General features: G+C 43.2%; 1 protein-coding gene across 2 annotated transcripts in view; it reads left to right on the forward strand.

The window, feature by feature from the left end:
- The window catches only part of UTP20 (UTP20 small subunit processome component), a 63,362-nt gene that overhangs the window by 38,041 nt on the left and 5,396 nt on the right, over window positions 1-19,925 (forward strand). For both annotated transcript variants that reach the window (XM_050969705.1, XM_009086631.4), the window contains exons 32-55: window positions 200-287; window positions 1,361-1,504; window positions 2,119-2,169; window positions 2,264-2,416; window positions 2,935-3,090; window positions 3,467-3,607; window positions 4,366-4,503; window positions 5,699-5,838; window positions 6,337-6,416; window positions 7,221-7,510; window positions 8,004-8,143; window positions 8,590-8,746; window positions 9,532-9,630; window positions 10,228-10,395; window positions 11,058-11,224; window positions 12,115-12,256; window positions 12,554-12,670; window positions 13,398-13,568; window positions 14,073-14,201; window positions 14,694-14,804; window positions 16,044-16,123; window positions 16,883-16,952; window positions 17,952-18,134; window positions 18,968-19,099. In XM_050969705.1, coding sequence (XP_050825662.1) covers window positions 200-287; window positions 1,361-1,504; window positions 2,119-2,169; window positions 2,264-2,416; window positions 2,935-3,090; window positions 3,467-3,607; window positions 4,366-4,503; window positions 5,699-5,838; window positions 6,337-6,416; window positions 7,221-7,510; window positions 8,004-8,143; window positions 8,590-8,746; window positions 9,532-9,630; window positions 10,228-10,395; window positions 11,058-11,224; window positions 12,115-12,256; window positions 12,554-12,670; window positions 13,398-13,568; window positions 14,073-14,201; window positions 14,694-14,804; window positions 16,044-16,123; window positions 16,883-16,952; window positions 17,952-18,134; window positions 18,968-19,099 — 3,247 coding nt within the window. The remainder of the gene's footprint in view (window positions 1-199; window positions 288-1,360; window positions 1,505-2,118; window positions 2,170-2,263; window positions 2,417-2,934; window positions 3,091-3,466; window positions 3,608-4,365; window positions 4,504-5,698; window positions 5,839-6,336; window positions 6,417-7,220; window positions 7,511-8,003; window positions 8,144-8,589; window positions 8,747-9,531; window positions 9,631-10,227; window positions 10,396-11,057; window positions 11,225-12,114; window positions 12,257-12,553; window positions 12,671-13,397; window positions 13,569-14,072; window positions 14,202-14,693; window positions 14,805-16,043; window positions 16,124-16,882; window positions 16,953-17,951; window positions 18,135-18,967; window positions 19,100-19,925) is intronic.

Genomic DNA, 19,925 nt, shown 5'->3' on the forward strand with positions numbered 1-19,925 from the left:
TAGAAAAAGGTGCAGAAATGCCTGCAGTCATGTGGAACTGAATGCTTAGGCTGGGACTGTGAATTTGGTGGGTACACTCTGTTAGCCTGGATAGGCTGACAAAGCCTTGTGAAATGACACTAGTGCTGACAGACTTCTTTGCTCTGTACTGGTGATTGAAATTATATAAAAGAGTAAATTACCTTGTCCAATTGTGCAGGATCAGCAAATTCATACAAGAAAAGAGCCAGAATTCAGTGCTTGTGAGCCTTCTCATCCCTTTCCTTTATCAGACTAACATGGAGCAGGTAGGTAAAAATTATTTCCTCGCCCCTACTAAACATAGGATTTTTTTAATCAAGTATATTTGTTTGTTTTAAAGTCATATACATGCCATTTCTCATTATCAGCCTGCAAGCAAGTCTGCACATGTTTGTAGTCTGTTCAGAAAGCAGTGCCACTATGTGTTGATGTGCACTACTCACCAGAGGTACCAGTGCCCAGACTGATTCTGTTCCCCCTGGTCATGGGGAAGGTCTGCAGAAGTTATAATGCAGTCTTTACTTTCTTTGTCACTGTAGTCAATCCACCAAATTGCTTGCAGTGTTTGAAATAATTGCTCTTCACTGTGGATTTTATGCACCCCAAAGCCACAGGGTCTGGACAGCAATGTGATTACATGTGGTTGAGTATGTGGTGTGTGTGGTGTACTGGGCAGTGCTGCATTAGTCTGCTTCTTTATGAAAGGCAAAGGCAAACCATATACATGCTGTTTTGGGGTTTTAAATCTGTGAATCATTAGGGCACCACATGTTATTGCTGTTGGTGGAGGTCATACAAGAGCTTTACTGTGCAGTGACTGGGCACTGGAACACATTGCCCAGGGAATCCGTGGATTCTTGAGTATCTCACTGGAGATACTCAAGAGTTGTCTGGATGCAATCCTGTGCCATGTGCTCTGGGATGACCCTGCTTGAACAGGGATGTTGGACCAAATTGACCCCTGTGGTCCTTTCCAACCTGACCCATTCTGTGAAGTATATGGTGCTGTTATTGTTCATCTCACAAATTCAGGGAAGACTGCTTTTTAAAGCTCTGTTAATTCTCCTGACCCTTGAGTCATGAGGAAAGACACATAAAAGAAGTCTTTATCATGCTGACAGTCATCTCTTAACACTGTATTGTTTCTAATTGAAAGGTTGCAAGTACTTCAAGAGATTTGATTATTGCATTGTGTCCTTCTAATTCTTTGTTCTCATTCAGTATCTGTGATCTGAGTGAAGTACAGTAATGTGCACTTCATGTCTTGAAATATGTCCCAAGGAAATTAAATAATCTTGTCAGGTCTCAGTACTTATTGAGAGTTATGTTTCTCTTTCAGGGTACACAAATTGACATTCTGGAGACAGTGCAGAACTTGCTGAGGCATTGCTCAAACCCTATGAGCTTTCTCAAACCACTGGCAAAGCTTTTTTCTGTCATCCAGAACAAATTGTCTCGAAATAAGTTGTGCTTGGTATTTCAGGTATTGCATTTCTACATCTTTCTATATATTTTTTTTTTATTTGTTCTAAGAGATCAAGAACAAAATAATAGGAGTATTTATCTTGGTGCATGACTTTAAAAATCTTTTTACTTTATTTTTTGTGTGAAGTGAAAATAACAGAATTTTATGTGATAAAAATTAATGAGCTGCACTAAGATTTGTAAAAGTTTTGGCTTACAGCCTGGTTGATGTGAGCCAGGGATTTTTAGTGTGAGAGAAGCCTAGCAAAGCACTTAAACTGCAACAAATCCTGCATGTTGATGAAATAAGAATGGATTTCAGTATCCTGAAGACAATTTTTATTTGTGTTCTTCTCTCACAGTTTATAGTAGGATATTCTGTATTACTTTGAAGTGACTTACATGAGTTCTTAGCAGTAAAACATGGGAAACATACAGTGTAGATATTTGGAAACATAGGACTTAAAACACATATCCTCCAACTTACTTACATAAGAAAGGCTCTTATGGAGGTCTTAACAGGGGAAATACTAATGCTGCTGCTTTATTTATTTTTTGTCTCAAGTGGTAAAGTCTTAAGTTATCCAAATTTTTAACAACTATAGAAGTTAAATGGGTTTTTATGTTTTTTAGACTTTATCTGACTTGGACGCTAAGCTGAAGTATATTACTGATGTTGTTAAGGTATGCACAGTTTCTCTCTCTGCTCCCTTTTCCCCCAATATGGTTTGATCACGTTTCTGTCATTTTTCATTCACAACTTGTTGCTCTGTTTTAGCTGAATGCCTTTGATCAGCGACATCTGGATGATATCGACTTCGATGTGCGTCTGTCAGCATTTCAGTCAATCACAGCCCACATCAAGGAAATGCAAACAGTGGATACTGACTTCCTCATCCCTGTTATGCACAACTGCTTCTATACCATCCAGGTTGGCTGAATGTTCCTTCCCTTGCTCTGTGCATCATGTGTCCCTGATGAATCTAACTTTCAACTTCCTTCATGTGGCTATTTTTTGGCACCATGTAACATTCAGAAAGTATCTTTAGGTAGTCTCACAAACACATTTTTAAAGTTTTGTCTGTTTACCTCTTCATCTGTGTGTCCCAAAAGGCAAATACAGCGCAGCACAACTTTCTGTCAGTGACCCCTGCAACTGTTTGGTCATTTGTACTGGATAAAAGGCACATTACAGGCTTGAAAGGCTGATTTTCTGTTTGTTGCAGCATGTTCTGGTTGTGTGTGCCTGCTGGTAAATCTAAAAGGTTTTTTCCTGATGGGTAGGGTGGACATTAATTAGGGACTAGAACTTCTACAGGAAAGCTCTCAAGAGTTTCTGAATCTCTACAGGACTCATTATGTTGTGTCCAGTGGTGTTCTGTCCCAGCTTTTGGTTAGAGAAAGGTGTCATAGCCAGACTCACGTGGTGCCATTTCTTCATCCACTCAGCTCGGGGATATGGCTCTCAGTGACAACGCAAGCCTTTGCTTGACCAGTTTCATCCACCGACTGGCAGAGATCAGCCACACAGAAGATGAGTACAAGGAGCTAATCCAGCACACTCTCCTGGAGTCCATCAGAAGGGGTCTGAAGAGTAAGACTGAGGTAAGGCAGTGGTATCTGATCACATATTTCCAGCCTCTTCAGGGTCATGAGATGTTTTTTGAGTTCTCAAAGTCCCCTACTGGATAAGAAGTGCAGGTACCCACTATAAACTAACCTTTAATTTGAAACCTTATTAAATTCTAAGAGATTATAGAAGTTAACTGTGTTTCTCTGCTGTTGTTCAGCTTTTCTTTGTTGAAACTCATTCTTTGGGGGGGAGGCTTTAATTTATATGCAGGCCATAATAGGTGCATTTGTTGTTACCAAGAATTAGGACGTTTGACTGAAACACTTGTAAATGACTGCACTGCTGTTCTCAGGACTGTGTAGCAGCCTCTCCAAGGGATACTTAACATTCACTACTTGCTATTTTTAGAGCATCCAGCAGGACTACACATCACTGCTTTCCTGCCTCATTCAGACATTCCCAACAAATCCCGAATTCCAGGATTTGGTCCAGCTGACCAACCGCCATGATCCTGACATGGACTTCTTTGAGAACATGAAACACATGCAGGTAAAAGGCAGCAGGCATTTCTTAGTGCCTGTCTTCCCCTGCCAAGAAAAAGCATCTTACTGTGAGGGGATGTTTTGCAAAGCCTCTGTGTGTTGTCTGCAGAGAAATTGACCCTGTGTCATTAGATACTGTTACAAAAAAGAGGGATGTAGACATCATCAGGAGTGATTGAGAATCAAAGTCATGTTTCTGTCTATAAATGTATTGGGTTTATGGTATGGAATGGGTCTCTGTTTTTTTTTCTGACCTGCTCGCTGCTGCTCTCAGTCTGGAGGCTCAGTCTGCAGCCCCTTCCCATTCACAAACCTTAGCAATATAAATGTCACACAAAGCCTGGTTTTTCTTGCAGTATGAAAATACATTTCTTCTGCTTTCAGCTGTGCAATCTGAGAGAGTCTTTGCTGTATCTGTAGTTATATGCAAAGTTGTAAGTTCTTAACTTGTAATTTTCTCTGGTCTTTGCATTTCATTGCAGCAACTGCTGATTTCAGTTGCCTCCCTTGTCTAACACCTCAAGACAGCACAGTCTTATGATTGTGAATCCACAGTGCCATTGACTTGGAACATCTGTTGAGGCAAAAGGCTAGAGAAGGCCCAGAGATTTAAGGAAAAAGGCATGCCTTAGAAATGACTGTAGTATGTTTATGCCATTACCTAAAACTGGGACATTTTCAGAACTGTAGGATTTAGGTGCTCTCTCGTGCTAGCTGAGACTCAAGCACCACCTCATTCACTCTCTCCCATGTGACATATCTCAGATCCACAGGAGAGCACGAGCTCTGAGGAAACTGGCAAAGCAGCTCACTGAAGAAAAGCTTGTGCTGTCTTCTAAATCCCTCCAGAACTACATCATGCCTTATGCTACCACTGCAATTTTCAGTGAAAAAATGCTTAAGGTAGGCTCTTTTAATTGAATGCATTTACTTGAATATTTTCACCATTTCCCTTTAAAACCTAACCCCCTTAGACAGCTGATATGTTTGTGAAGTGGGTGTCTCCATTGTAGATAAAAGTGCTGTGCTGGTATTGGTGGCAGAAAGAGGGTTTGGAAAGTGCAGATGAAGTCTGGGCCCAGTCCTATATCTGCTAAACTTGTCCTGCTTTTCAAAAGTTGATCTTTAACTGTTTGGGTTAGGGGTTTTTGTTTTAATTTTTAATTGGGGTTTTATTTGTCTTTATTTTTTGTAATCAGCTTCTTTTTTTTTTCCCCTCTGGCTCCAAACTTTTGTCGTCCTATTTAGTTGTGATATTCTTTGACAGTAGACTGTGGGAATGTAATCTGCACCTAGTAACAGAGGGGGGAATAAATACAGTTTTCTCTGAATTTAGAGGGAAACTGCAGGAATTGGCTGAAAACATCTGAAATCAATAGCAGCTTTATAATTAAAATTTGAAGGGTGTCCTTTTTTTAGTCACTTTCAGTGAAATTACTTGTAATGTCCGTGTGGATAGACTTTCCACCTGTGGCTTTTAAAAGCCAGGTTTCACACTTCTGTAGTTCCTGCACACTACCAGGAGAACAGCAGACTGCCTCTATCAAGCAAAGTAAATGTCTAATTTGCTTACTGTCAGAAATACTCTTCTGAAGCTGAAAGAATTAGAGCTCAGGCACAGGACCCAGCCCCTGCAGCAGTGCAGTCTGTGCCCCTCAGTAGAGTGATTGAGTAGCTCTTTGACCAGAGGGCAGTAAAATGTGTTGATTGAAACTTTGGTGAAGAAATAGACACGTTTTATTTCATATCTGAAATGGGTTTATAGTTGACCAGCAATGTGCCATGTGTTTGTGGTTGGATGCCTTGACACCGGTTCTTGTTCGTAGTTCTTAGCACGAGTGAGCCCATAGGTTTAAGTACGTGAGAAAAGTTAAATGTGCAGAATAATTTCGAGGAAGTGGGTCTGGAGATCTGCTTGATGGACTGTGGGTTTTTTTCCCCTAACTTGATGCTCAGGAGGAGATCTAAAAATACTGAATCCCAAGCATCCCCACTGGACAAACGTTACTTTTGTCTCCTGTTGCTTTGGGTAAAGGATGCTTTAGACACACGACCATTGGGAATGCTAACAGCAGCTGAATTTGTCTCTTTTGAGCAGCATGAAAATATGGTAACAGCCTCAGTTGAAGTTGTTGGAGCTGTCTGCCGACATCTTTCGTGGTCAGCCTATTTGTACCACTTAAAGCACTTCATCCATGTCTTGCAAACAGGACAGATCGGTACGAAGCTGGGAGTCAGGTGGGTAACACGGGCAGTGCTGCTCTGGGTTTCTCCAAAGACTGCTTAGGGACAATTCAGTGTTTTTAGGGGCATCTCATGGACTTGTGCCACTTCTCTTAGGTGAGAGATGCTGGCTTTGAGGTGGCCTTAGGCAAGTGATGGTGGGCAAGGCTTTCAGCCTGGAGCTATGAAGTTTTAACAAGTTGTGACTTTGTTACACCTTGTCTCACTGAAGGCATGGCCGGTGTTCTGTCCGGCTGTCCCTGCTCCTGGGACACCTCCATTGCTCCAGTACCACTCTCTGTGAGGTTTCACATTGAGCTAGGTCACAGAATACATGTAGCTAAGAAGTAACCAGTTTTTATTTTCTGGGGTTTTTTAGGATAAACCTCCTTATGGTGCAATGTCACTAAATCTGATGTTTTCCAAAAAGTACTTGTAAGATTTTTCTGTTGTATATGCATCCTCTTCTTTTTGTGCAGAAAGCTGATCTTTCTTCATGTTTTCGTTCTGCAGCTTGTTAGAGACAGTTCTGGAAGCCTTTCACTTTGACCATAAAACACTTGAAAAGCAGCTTGTGACCATTGACAACCAAGGTGAGCTTTTTGTGTCTGCTTGTAAGAACACTGCCTCAGACTGATCAAATGCAGCTAGTCCAAGTTTTGTGGTTTACTCTTGACACCAGCTACTTCCTTCTTTTTAAATGGGCATACTGGAAGCTAGTGTTTACTTGTCTCCTCAGGAGAAGTGCAGATTTTCCTCCTGTGTGTTGACAAAGTAAGGAGAGGTGTAGGGAATCATGTCCACATTACCACTCCATCCCAGGCTTCTGTAAGCCATAACAGCCCAGAACCTGGGCTGTTCTGGGCTGTGTGATTCTTAAGGTCTGACACATCTGAGGTTTTTATCTTTGATGTTGGCTGCTCTCGGGGTTATCTGCACCAAGATGTCCTCATCTTGCTTCCCTTGCCATTGTGTGGGACCAAGTTGTATTTTCAGCTTCTTCACTATTGTGGTTACCTATGTTAGGACCTTTGGGTGAAGGAGGAGGATGTCTCCCAGCTGTGCTTGTTGGTACTTCTTGCCTTGTGAAATCCTCAATTTTAAGTGAATGGCAATTCTCTACAGTTCAAGCACATTGACCTCTGCTCAGCTGACTATGGGGTTCAGACACAGAGTAACATAATCTTTGCTTTAAACCTGGCCCTGAGGGTGCTCATCAGAAACCAGCAAGCCCAAGCTTCTTTACTCAGTAGAAGCCTGATGCTTATTGGTAGTTTGCTGTCACTGGTGGTAGGTAGGAGCTTTATGTAGAACCAAGCTGTCACAGGAGTCTCAATTAAAGGTTCAAGTTTTGTGTTCTCCTGCATTTACCTGTACTTTTGGCGATTACTTGATAGAAGCTGCTGCCATGGACCTTGAGCCAGTGGTGGAGGCTGAAGAAGCCATGGAGCTGGAGCAGAGTGAAGGGGAAGAGGAGGAGGTTGAAGAAAAGAATGGGAAGAATCTCTCTGAGAAGCCAGTAGAACCTGAGCAAGCAGCTGAGCCATCTGAAAATGCTGAACAAGTGCCAAAACCTGTTTCATTCTTACCCCGAAATAAAGAGGAGCTTCAGTGTCTGATCAAACACATTCAAGAAACAGTTACAGTCAACATCTTGCCTAAATTGCACAGGTGTATTGTTGCAAAGGTGAGGAGTTGACATTTGAAAGGTCTTTTGTAGGCTGTTACTTTAAGGATTGGGGTACTACTTCAGAGCCAGTGAAAAAGCAACACATTAAAAAAAAACAGACACAACTGGAGAGAGACCATCTGAAAGCACAGAAAAGGCTTCATGAGTCAGAAAAGCCCTTTGCTGAGTCGTGGAGATTACTGACAGACACTCTGGTCAGTGTGGATGTGGTGTCTTAACTTCCTTGCTGAGAACTGTCTCAAACTACACAAGTGAAATGATTCACTTTGTCCAACCTCTTGAAGAGTTCTCAGCCACTTGCTTGCACCAGCCTAGTTTCTGTATTGAAAACACAGGGATTTGTCTCACCTCTCCTTTAGATGTATGGGTTTTTCCTGTAGTCATCAGAGGAGAGCAGCCTGCCATACTGGCCTCTTCCTGGGTTTGTTGAGAAAAAGCAGAGTTTGTTTCTGTATATTAAAAGTGCATTATGTCTTGCTCTCTTTAAAAGGTTAAAAGAGACGAGGAGCACAAGCTTGTGAAATCCAATGTTGTGAATGATGATGAGGTAGTTCGTGTTCCATTAGCTTTTGCAATGGTCAGAATGATGCAGTGTCTTCCCCAGGAAGTGATGGAAGCTAACTTACCAAGGTAAATCCCAGTGGGGCTCCTCACATCCCAGTGGGGCTGTTCATTGTTCAGGGAAGGAGTGCAAGCACCTTTCTCAAGCTGTGGTTATGTACACGGCTAAAGTCAAAAGGGACATCCTTACAGACTCTTTTGGAAATCCCTGTTCCTAGTGACATGCACCTTTGCACCTCAGCATTTAACTTCTGTAAATCCTGACCTAAGAGCAGAGCTGTGAATCAAGGTGCAGAGGCAGGGCTCTTTGTGCTGGGGAAAGAATAGTGTACAGAAAGAAGGGATAATCAGTAGAACGTCCTGAAGGACAGTAGGTGTGCCTATAACACCTCTCTGTGAGGCTGGCTGTGAGTACAGCCATGGTTGTGAAACAGTCCTGAAAAGCAGCCTCCTTGGCAGTGTAAGTAGTTCTGCTCTGCTTGGAGGTGAACAAAGCTGTCTGTCTTTATTTCCAGCATCCTGCTGAAGGTCTGCACATTCCTGAGAAACAGATTTCAGGAAATACGGGACATTGCCCGCAACACCCTCATTAAAATCATGGAAGTGTTGGGAGTGCACTACCTTCTGTATATCTTAAAGGAGATGCAGTCTGCCCTCATCCATGGCTACCAGGTAATGCTGAAATTCTTCCTCTTCTGCTCTCTGTAGGCTTTTTTTCTAATGTGTTGGGAGGAGAGTCCAAAGGGAAGTTGCTATTGAAATTGTTTTGCACTGGTAGAATAGCTTGGTATAATGCAAGTAAATACTGATGCTAATGCCTGCATCAGTCTCTGTTATGCCATTCCAAGTGGAATAAGGGTCTGTACCCTCAAAGAACTGAGAGTCTAAGCCATTTTCCTAGTGAAGAGTTGAGGTATGAAGAGGAAGGATGAATTTCTGGTTCCAGTAAGATTAGAGGAAATCTTTCCGTAAGGTCATGAGGGCTAAGCAGTATCTGGGGGGAGTTGCCACAGGGACTGCACAGACAGTGTGTGGTGATGCTAGTTTAAGGCTTGCTTCCTAGATCCAGAGCCAAGGCTCTGACTATTAATTCATCTTTCTTCTTCCTATGGTTTGGGTTAAGAATCATTTTCATGTGAATTACCACAGTGGAGCAGTGTGAGCTTCTAGCTGCTGTAACAGTGAAAGCACCAATTAGAGCAGCCTAAGTACATCAGTAAGAGCCCTGGGGAGAGAGGACATTCCAGCCCTCTTGCCAGTATGTGGTGGGATAGGGATCCTTTTTCTCTTGCTACTACATGGATTCTCGTCCTCCCAGTAATTTTTTTTTTTCCTTATAATGAAAGCTCAAGTGCAGTGCGTGACTTGTGATGTCTCTGGTATAGGAGTGTCCCCATGCAGTATGATTAAAGAGGTCAATGCAAAGGTTTGGAATGATCTGTTCTCTTTTTCTCTAGCTCCATGTGCTGACTTTCACTGTGAACCTGTTACTGAAGGGCCTTACTACCAGGCTCAGTGCTGGTGATCTGGACCCCTGCTTAGATATCCTGATTGAGGTAAAAGCTATTCAAGACTGAAAGAAAAAGCATCATGAAGTGCTTGGGACATATTCTAGGAGGGGAAAGTTTTGTGTAGGTTGTCTCTGACTTGGTGGCAAACAGGCTCTTTGTTGTCGTGTACTGCCAAGGAAGGAGGCACCAGTAGGCCCCCTTGTAGTGAGAACCAAGAGAAGTCAAGTATCTCTGGGGCTGTATCCTGAGCCCTGCATCCTGAGAGGGTATGGATTCAAGATGAAGATACCTACCTGTGTTTTCCTGTACTCTTAAGTGGCTGAGCAAGTCAGCAGACATCTACTCAGTGCAGTCCACAGAGCCCAGGAACTCAGCTGGCCACACAGATGGGGTGTATTGGGATGTATTGGTCTGACTGCAGCCCCATTCCTTGAGTCACAACACCACAGAGGTGTGTGAGAACAGTCTCACCTGGTGTACTTAAAAAAGGATGTTCTGTGTTGACAAAGGAAAGATAGACATGATTTGTAGGAAACCTGGAGAATTGTTTTGTCTGTGAGTGGGGAAAAATAGTGTTGTTTTGTTGCTTCTGGAGGAACCTGCTTTTCTTCTCTCATCACTTCTCTTGCCTGTTTTCCAAAGATTTTCAACCAAGAGTTGTTTGGGAATGTAGCTGAAGAGAAAGAAGTGAAGGGAATTGTCTCCAAGATCATGGAAGCACGCAAAAACAAGAGCTACGATTCCTATGAAATTCTTGGGAAGTTCATAGGAAGGGGCCAGGTGACAAAACTTATTCTGCCACTGAAGGAGGTAAGAAAAGTCAGCCAGTGTCTCTTACTAACTGTGAGCACTCTCAATTTTGTAAAATGATTCTAGAGCCTCTGGGTGGCAACTTTGAAATCACCTATGAAATCTTGCTTTGGCTTCCCAATTTCCTTTGGGAAAGCAGTGAGACTTTACTGTTGATGTCCAGGGCAGGGAGCGGCATTCTGGGAAGCTTTTAACTGCTGCTAAAATGGAAACATCTCACTTTGAGTTCTCCATGCATTCTCCCTCTGGCCACTCTTCTTTCCTCTGGAGCTTAGAAGTCCTGCAAGGCTGCTCTGTGGTTTAATCTCTTGTGCTTGGGGGAAACGTCAACGAAATGTATCCAGGGTCTATCCATGTGCAATAATTGCCTTTTCAAAGATGCAGAATTTTTAGCAGAGTTCAAGCTCCCACAGGAATTTCCTGGTTTGCTCATTAGCTCTTGTGTCCTGGTGGATGTAGCTGAACTGGCTGGAGGCTAAGAGGAAGAGAGGGATGTTGGTGCAGAGCTGAGGCAATGGGATGATATTTACCTAAAGGGCTGGAGACTGTGACAACATGATGAGAGAGAAATTGCTCTAGTTTCACCCATGATTTCTGAATACAGATAACAGATAATTGCCATCAGGCTGTCCTCTTAAATTCTCATGGTTCTACCTTTGCAGACTCTGGAGAGCACTACAAGCTTGAAGATAGTCCGGAAGGTGCATGAGGCACTGCGTCACATCATGGCAGGGCTCATCTTCAACTCAGACATGAATGCAGAGTCCCTCCTCCTCCTCAGTTATGGTCTCATCAGTGAAAATTTGCCTCTGCTCACTGAGAAGGCCAAGTGAGTTCCAGAGTGTTGTTCAGATGGTCTGGTACTGGTTTGCTTGCAGAAATAGCAGTTCTCAAATCTAGCTGATCATGAGAGTTTAATTGCTTCCATTCCCCTTTTGTTTTCAATGTAACTGAATCATTTGGGCAGTTAGAAGGCAAAGAGAAAGCTTAGTAATGGGAGTTAGCATTTGTAGAACTCATGAGAGTCTTTTGCATGTGCTCTGGACCTTCAGCAAGACTTTTTCACTGTCTGATGAGTTGATAACATGCGTTAGGATGTTAGGACGGAGGGACAAGGAACAATGTTTAGAAGCAGGCTCCAAACATTCCCATGGGGCCAGGAGCAAGTAAAAAGATGGGCTTTCAATTTATTGCTTTGCTGCTGAGGCAGAAGATGAGGAGAACCATCAGATTTTCTCTCTGTCTGGTGGTGTCACTGCTCAGAGCTGGGTTTGGGTGTCCTGCATTTGCTGTTATGTAGGCTGGCTTTCTCTAGGGTATGACAGCTGTTTGCAGACTTCTTGAAGCAGTGTTTGTAAGCCATCAGTAACTGAAGTAAAGATCAGTAGAGAAGAGCAGTGGGTAGTGGCAGGATGTGTATTTGCTTGAAGGAACTTCCAAAGTTATCTGTCCACTAAAAAAAAAAGTCAGGATGTTATACAAATGATTGTGTGTTTGTAATCTCTGGAATAGTGGTGTTGTGCTCAAGTCTGAGTCCTGGCTGTCATGTTGCTTTCAAATTGGTTTTATTTCATTGTGGTCCATCTGTGACCTGCTTTTGCTTGCTGTGTGGGAAGCAGCTGAACACAGTTCAGCTCTTTTTCCTCCCAGCAGCAGGATTGTTGTGGAGAGGGTTCATATCTGAATATTTTCTTTTGCCATACATACATTGCTTTTCAGGAAGAAAGCTACCCCTCCTCCAGACCCTCGGCTGCAACCAGAGAGCTGCCTGCTGCTCCAGCCCACTCCCACAAGAGGAGGGCAGAAAGCTCGTGTCAGCAGCAGGACTAACACATATATCCTGGTTGATTCAGGACTTAGGGTAAGATCTCCTCAGATAAAAAACTTTGCATTCAAAATTTTGTTAAGGGTATGCAAAGGAAAGTATTCTGGATACATTGTTTTAATAGCACAGCCATTTGCCCTAACTTCACTTTGTATATTGTAAATCCAGTGGTGCTTTTAGAGATTTTTTTTTATTTAATTGCTCAGTCTGTTGAAATATTTAGGTGGGATATGGCATAAGTTCTACTATAACCTGAAACAGTTGGGGGACCTTAGTTGACTCTTTTGTGTCCTGGCTGATTTTGAGATGAATATCCTGATTTTTCTATGACAGCTACTGCACATGAGCCTGAAGAGATCCAAAGTAAATTCTTCTGAGGAACAGGCCTTGGAAATGTTAGACCCTTTTGTTCAGCTGCTTATAGACTGCCTGAAATCTATGGATGTCAAGGTACAGTTCTGAGCTAAGTCTGTGTGTTCTGTCTGCTGTACTAAGATGAGTCCAGCCCACAAATGTCATCTTGCAGTTGACTTGCAAGAGGAGAGAAAGCCACCGTTTTTTCGAACCTGCTTTAATAGGTGTGCAGATTAAATTGTTTGAGGACAAGTAATCCCAGGGGAGGCTTGTGGCTGATGGAGGACTGAATGCTCTGTTCTGTGTTGCTGGGGGCAAGTTCTCCTAGAGAATGTTCATGTGAGGAACTTACAGACTATCTGTGAGGATGTTCATGAGATCCTGTGGCTGCTGGGAGCAGTGTTCTCAAAACTGTGGTTCCTTCGGATCCAACTCCAGTCTTCATTCCTAGCACTGTAGGCAGCCACTTTTTGGGACAGCTTTTGGTTTGAGTGAGCCTAGAGCCCAGGAGTGGAAGGCATACCTCATACCGTGTCAGATACTTAGAATGGGGCTTTCCATGTCTTGAAGGCAGCTCTGCTTCATCTCTTTACCTGGTAAAATGAAAGTTACAGAGTATTGGAGTAGCAGATAGTACTTTCAGAACTGAGAAACCCTTGTGTTACCCATGAATGGTTGGAAATAGATGGAGTTTGTTAGCTATCTAACAAACTCCTAGCCTTTTACTACAGTTGTAGATAGCCTGACTGTGTCTGTAAAACAGTGAGAAGAGTTCTCTCAGTGTCACTGTATCCACGTGCTGTCCTCTGGCTCTTTCTTCCAGGTGATAACTGGTGCTCTGCAGTCCTTGGTATGGATTTTAAAGTTCCCTTTGCCTTCTGTCAGTACAAATATGGAGGCACTGATCAAGCAGCTTTTCCTCTTGCTGAAAGAGTTTGCCAAGACAGGAATAGCCAAAGGCCAGAATTTCCACCTGGTTGTGAGCTGTTTCAAAGTAAGTCAGACCCAGCTCTGCTCATTTCTGCTTTAGGATTAACTTTCTAGAATAAGACTCTTCCAGCTACAGATCCCTCCTGCACCTGTCCCTGGAGAGGCAGTCTGGAGATCACAAGCTAGTGAGGAATATGTGGCCTTGCTGATTCTTTCCCAAATGCAAACCTAAAGATAGTTCCTCCCTAAAAGTGCACAGCTTGTGTCTGAAGAAATGTCTTTATAGAAACATGTTCGCCTTTTTTCTTCATTGTAGTAGTATCTTGTTCCACCTGAGTAAATCCTGGTAGCTGAAGTGAGACGTGGGAAGGGGACAATTCACTTGTTTACTTTTGTCTCACAATTGCCATCTGAAAGCAAACTGTGGTGAGAATAGTGTTGGCCACATGTTCTAGAGCAGCAGTTTGTCTTTTCAGGGTGAAGTTGTATAAATCAAGTTAGACTTAGGCATGAACCTTTATTTTATGGCATTGCATGTGTACTGACAATGTGCAATTTGATTTTGTAGTGTGTAACAATACTTGTGAAGAATGCAAAGAGTCAGATAACAAGCAAACAGCTCCAAGTGTTGCTTGGCTTTGCTGAAGAAGACATTTATGATTCATCACGCCAAGCCACTGCCTTTGGCCTTCTCAAGGTATTTCTGTGCAGCAGTTGTGGGTGTTCTGTGAGCCACTGGAACAGCAGTGATTCTGCTTCCTGGTGAAAGGCTGTACATTCTTTCTCACATCAAGAACAGGCTGCAGATGCTATTGAAGCTCTCTGTTATAAGAGAGGAAAGGTCAACAAAGTTTTACTGTTTGTCTTGTAGTCACTGTTTAAAATTGTTTGGGAGGCTGTTTTATTCACAGTGCATATGAGATGTATTTGGATCTGAGTATGTTTTTGCTAAAGAATCAACATCTCTGATCATTAGAACAGGTATTCTGTGCTACCCAAAAGAAACATATATGGATGTGTCAGCCATCCTTTCTTTTCTTTTTCCCCTTTGAGTTGCACTTTCTGTATGTGAAACAGTCAGTGTTAAGGTACCATCTGAGACCAGTGTTTTCCAAGTTGTAGAACTGCATCTCACACTGATGCAAATAAGCAAAATTATGTGACTCCTGCTATGCTTTCACATTTTCAGGCTATTTTATCCAGGAAGCTGATTGTCCCTGAAATTGATGATGTGCTGCAGAAGGTTGCCCAGCTGGCCATCACGGGTCAGAGTGAGCCAGTGCGAGTCCAGTGCAGGCAGGTTGGTGGAGTGAAGAGTCTCTCACTATTCACAGCTGTCTGACAGGCCAGAGGGCTTAGTGTGGCCATCCTGCCTCTCACAGACATGTGCCTTGGCCCTGCTGAGCCCTGAATTCCATTTCCCCTTCTTTACTTGTCTTTAATCCCCTTGCTATCTGGCTTCAGTTCTTGAGACTGGTGCATAGCAGAATCACAGACTCCTTGCCTATAGTGAGACTGTGATGTGCCTTCATAGAACTGTAAAATTGTTTGGGTTTAAGGTCAGAGAGTCTAACCCTTAACCCAGCACTGCCCCATCCACCACTAAGCCATGTCCCTGAGTAGCACATCTATAGCTCTTTTAAATACCTCCAGCCTGTTTTAAATAGTCCACCACTTCCCAGGCAGCAAGTTCCGGTGTTTGACCACCCTTTCAGTGCAGAATTTTTTTCTAATATCCAATCTAGACTTTCCCTGGCAAAACTTGAGGCCATTTCCTCTTGTCCTGTCACTTGTCACGTAGGAGAAGAGACCAACCCCCACCTGGCTACAGCCTCCTTTCAGGCAGGTGTAGAGAGTGATGAGGTCTCCCCTGAGCCTCCTCTTCTCCAGGCCAAACAATTCCAGCTCCCTCAGTCACTCTTCATAAGACTTGTGCTCCAGCCCCTTCTGCAGCTTCATTGCTGCTCAGCACCTCAATGTCTTTCTTGCTGTGAGAAGCCCAAAACTGAACGCAGTACTTGAGCTGCAGCCTCACCAGTGCCAAGTGCAGGAGAGCTGCTTAGCAGCAGTGACATGGTCCCTCCCCTGGAGGCTTTGAAGCCTATGTAACTAAGCTTTGCTCTTTTTTAAGCCCCAGGATAAGTGAATTTGCCACAAATCCATAATTGCTTTCCTCTACTTCCTCATTCTTTCCAAAGTAAATCCAACTGAAAGAACTGCTTACTTTGTCTCAAGCATTGGGATATAGGTGCTGTAGGATCAGGAAATGTAGCTTTCATAGTTACAGGATGGATTTTGAAGGATGCAGGATTTCTTCACAGATGCCTGTGCAAATCACAGTAGTATTTTAAAAATTGTTCCTGTTCCAGGCACAGAGCTTGGCAGCAGTTGTTGACCCTTTGTATAATAAGAACAGGATGAAGGAAAGGGATGATTCTTATAAGCTTGCTGCTCCATCACTAAATTTTCTTCATAACCTTTTTACAAGCTTACCCAAGTGTTTATTTTAACTCCTTTGTGTATTGTTTTTTCTTTCCAGATTTACTTAAAATACATTCTGGATTACCCTCTTGGTGACAAACTGAAACCCAATTTGGATTTCATGCTCGCACAGCTGGAGTGAGTTTATATTCCTGACTTGTAGTCACTGTTCTGTGAGAACAGAACCTTGTTTATAAATGTGATTCTAGTATTCCAAAAAGCTCTTTGTAATGAGCAGAAGGCATGGATGAAGTCTTCATTTTCCTACTTGTAAAGCACTTCCCTTTTCCCAAGTCTGGCTGTTTGATGAAGCAAATGCTTTTTTCTTACCCCTGTTTCACTGCTAATATCATTCTTTATCTATTTGTAAGCAAAAGTTCCGCTGTTTGCTTAGTAGTTTACCACCTTCACTGATTGTGAATAATCATAAAGTCACCCTAGGACACAGGTGAAATGGAAAATCCAGGAGGAATAAGGGAGGGTGCATTTTTAGGGGACTGTTATCCCATGGCAATGTCTCAAGTGCAATTGCAGGCACAGTTAAAATAACTGTACCGATTCTGCAGGAGTGTTGTGCCTCCGACCTCCTCCTGAGCTTCACCCCTCCCTTGTTCAAGGTGACAGCAGTTTTCCAGGTTCCCCAGCACAGTGTGGCTGTGCTGACTCAAGTGGGCTGGAACCCTTCATGGGCTGTTCGTGTCCCTGTGCTCATTCTCTGACAGGCAGAGCTGTGGGCCTGCTGCTTCTGTTGTCCACAGTATCAGGCCAGGGCTGGTAGCCGTTGTAGAAGGATCCCTATCAGTGCGTGTTTCTGGAATTGGTTGTTGTTGTAAATTGCTGGCAACTTCATAGGAGGATTAACTCATCCCTAACAGTTAATCCTTTATTTCTTCACAGGTATGAGTATGAAACTGGGAGGGAATCTGCACTGGAGATGATTGTGTACCTCCTTGACACATTCCCACAGGTAACAAGCACCCCCTGGTGTTCCAAGAATCAGGCAGTTTCTGTGGTTTGCAGCATTTTCCAAGCAGTTTATTTTGGAAGCACTTGCTAGTTCCTGTTATCTCTTATCATGAGCAGAACATTCGCTTATCTCCAAAGAACCTGGCTGTTATCCAAAAGAGGAATGACACGCTGGAAAGTCTGCAGCACTTGTTTGCCTAATGTGCTCTGTTTGCAAGTAAAATAAAGCTGTGTCAGCTGGAGTTTGGATAAACTCAGTCGTGATTTATGGCAGGAAGAAACACAACCAGGGTAGGAATAGAAAGTGAAGTCTAGAATTTTCTCACTGTAAGGGTTTTTCAGTATTCATGAGAGATTGTTGACAGAACTGGTGTGTTCTGTTTGGTTGGCCTGACTGGAGGGAAAGGGCTTCTCAGTGGGGTGCTTCAATGTGAAAGCTAAAACAGAGCTGTGCGTCTATACAGGATCATGCAGGCAAAATCCTAAGCTGCCTTGAAGCTCTGCAGCTGGAGCTTAACTGTGCATTCAGGACACTGGGAGAAGTGCAATCAAGCAAGAATTTGGAAGGAAGAGAAATTCTGCACAGTAAGCTGTGGTTCAGCACTGCCTGATGATTTAATATTTCAGATTGGTTCCTGGGAACTCTTTAATGTGGCAAAGAGCTGCAGTCTCTGAGAGAAGGACGTGGGTGTTGCTGCAATGCTGAGTACTTAAGCCTGTTGCAGTGAGAGTTGGGCATGAAAATGCCCTTTAAGGTTTCACACTCACTTTGCTGACCCAGGGATATGGTAGCAAGTCAGAATCAGAGTGGGGCTGGGGCTGCTGTACACCCCCTCCAACAACAGGGTCATCCCATTTTAGCAGTTCAGCTGCCTTGACATGAAGCCTACTCAGGGCTAATGCTGCTCCTGAATATAGTGCAGCAAATACTCCTCTTTTTCTCTTTAAATGCTGGAAGCTCCTTTGGTATTTGTGGTTGATAATGGCTGTTTCTTTCTAGGATCTCCTGCACAAATACTGTGGGCTGTTTTTTCTCTCTCTTTGTATGATGATGATAAATGATGACTCAGCCAAATGCAAAAAGATGGCAGCTTTGACGTGTAAATCTCTTCTCCGTAAGATCAGCAATGAAAAGCAAGATCTGATGTTTTCACTGGTCACTGAGTGGTTTCACAGCAAAAAGGTACTCTTGGGTCTTTTCACTGACCAGGTCTGAACTCTGTTGGAGGGCTAAGTAAGATTAAGGCAAGTGAGAGATTGCTAGTACCAGAGCTGGTATATTGGTGGATTAGTCGTTCCTGACTTAGAGAGCAAGAAATGGTACAGCTTCATAAAGCTGCACAAATATAAGGACCTGCTGATGCTTTAGCTCAACCTACAGACTCCTCCCAGCTGCATTTTGTGGCTTTCTAACAGTTCCACTTTTGGCTCAGGTATTTCACAGTGTAGTCTTAGCTCAGGTTAGAGGTTGGAGCAAATTCCTTAAAGCTCTTCTGATCCCAGCATTTTGTGCTGACTTTATCTCAGACATGCTTCATTCTGTTGCTGGCAACTTGAAGGCAGCAAAGATCTGGTCTTCAAGATCTGCTGTTTGGATCTGGGTGCTTGGGTGATAAACTGTCCTCTAGCTGAACCCAGGCTCTGTCCCTCTACACTAGCAGAGTTAGCATTCTTCAACACTTCATGGTTTCCATTATAGTATGTTCAGTTTTGGTTTGTAACTGTAGGCTGCCTGTTTCATTGCGAAGAGTTGCAAAGGAGCTCCTGGATTTCTGCAGCTGGGATTTGAGCAGTTCTGGCATTCAGTTTTAGGGTGCATTCCCAGGGATAACTTGTGCTGCTGGGCGCTTTTATACCTTGCTGGAAGCATCTCCTTTTTCAGTATACTCTGAAAACCAGCTTCTCTTCAGGTGCTATTGCTACAGGCAGAAAGTAAGGGTTGCTACCAGCTCCTGCACTTGGGAGCTGCAGGATTTGATTATAAGAGTTAATTTTTTGTAATTTTTTGTGTGTCAGAGCTCACACAGGAGGTTGGCTGCCCAGGCATGCGGTTTGTTTGTTGAAGTGGACGGAGTGATGTTTGAACGGCGGCTTGCAGCAGTCCTCACTTTGATCGAAAAAGAAATCAACCCAAGTAGGTTTGAAAATGTAAGTAACTTTTTGCCATGCATGAAACTCGAGTAAAGAGAATTAAGAAAATTGAAAAAGGGAAAAAGTGTAGGAGAGTTTGAATTTACTGTTCAAGACTGAAGAAACACACAAAACACATGCATATGTTCTGAAGAACCTTATTTTTTTGCCTGTAAGCCCAAATTTGATGTCATATGTCACAGCACTAGGGGAAAAGAAACTTTGCAAAGCCACCTGGCCTGAGCCTGCAACTATACCAGCAGTGTAACCAACAGATATATTGCTCCTTGCAATGTGGGGAATGTGTCTGCTAGCTGCAGAGATTTGTGTAAGCATTGCATGTCAGAAGTGCGTGGCATGTGACGGTCTGCTTTGTCCAGTGTTATCTACAGCTTTAACTTTCACAGTACTTCCTGTACTTTAAGACCATGGTTTTGTTGTTTGGAAAATCTTTTTAGTGCACTTGATTAATTCATAATAACAAGGCTGCCTCAGATTCTGCTTGGCATGTGATAATCCCAGAGGGATCCCAGTCACTGTGCCTGGGGAGTGGCCGTGAATGTTACTTATGTTAAGAAGCTGCCCTCGCACAAGAGAGAAGAGAATCTCAGGATCTGTAAATTGTCAAGAGATGAAAATGAAATACCTGGAGTGAGGAGAAATTTGGTGTAATCACACCCTGTGCTGACAACTGACATCAAGCCAGCTGGTGGTTACAGGCAGGGTGAGGCCCACAGGCAGCACACACAGTGTTGTCATAACAACTCGGGGCTTCCCAGGTGATACAGGCAAATCTGCACTCAGCTGGGCTCTGGTGATGAGGATGAAATCTGCACAAGTACAT

The sequence above is a fragment of the Serinus canaria genome, chromosome 1A (genome assembly GCF_022539315.1).
Source record: "Serinus canaria isolate serCan28SL12 chromosome 1A, serCan2020, whole genome shotgun sequence".
NCBI lineage: Eukaryota > Metazoa > Chordata > Aves > Passeriformes > Fringillidae > Serinus > Serinus canaria.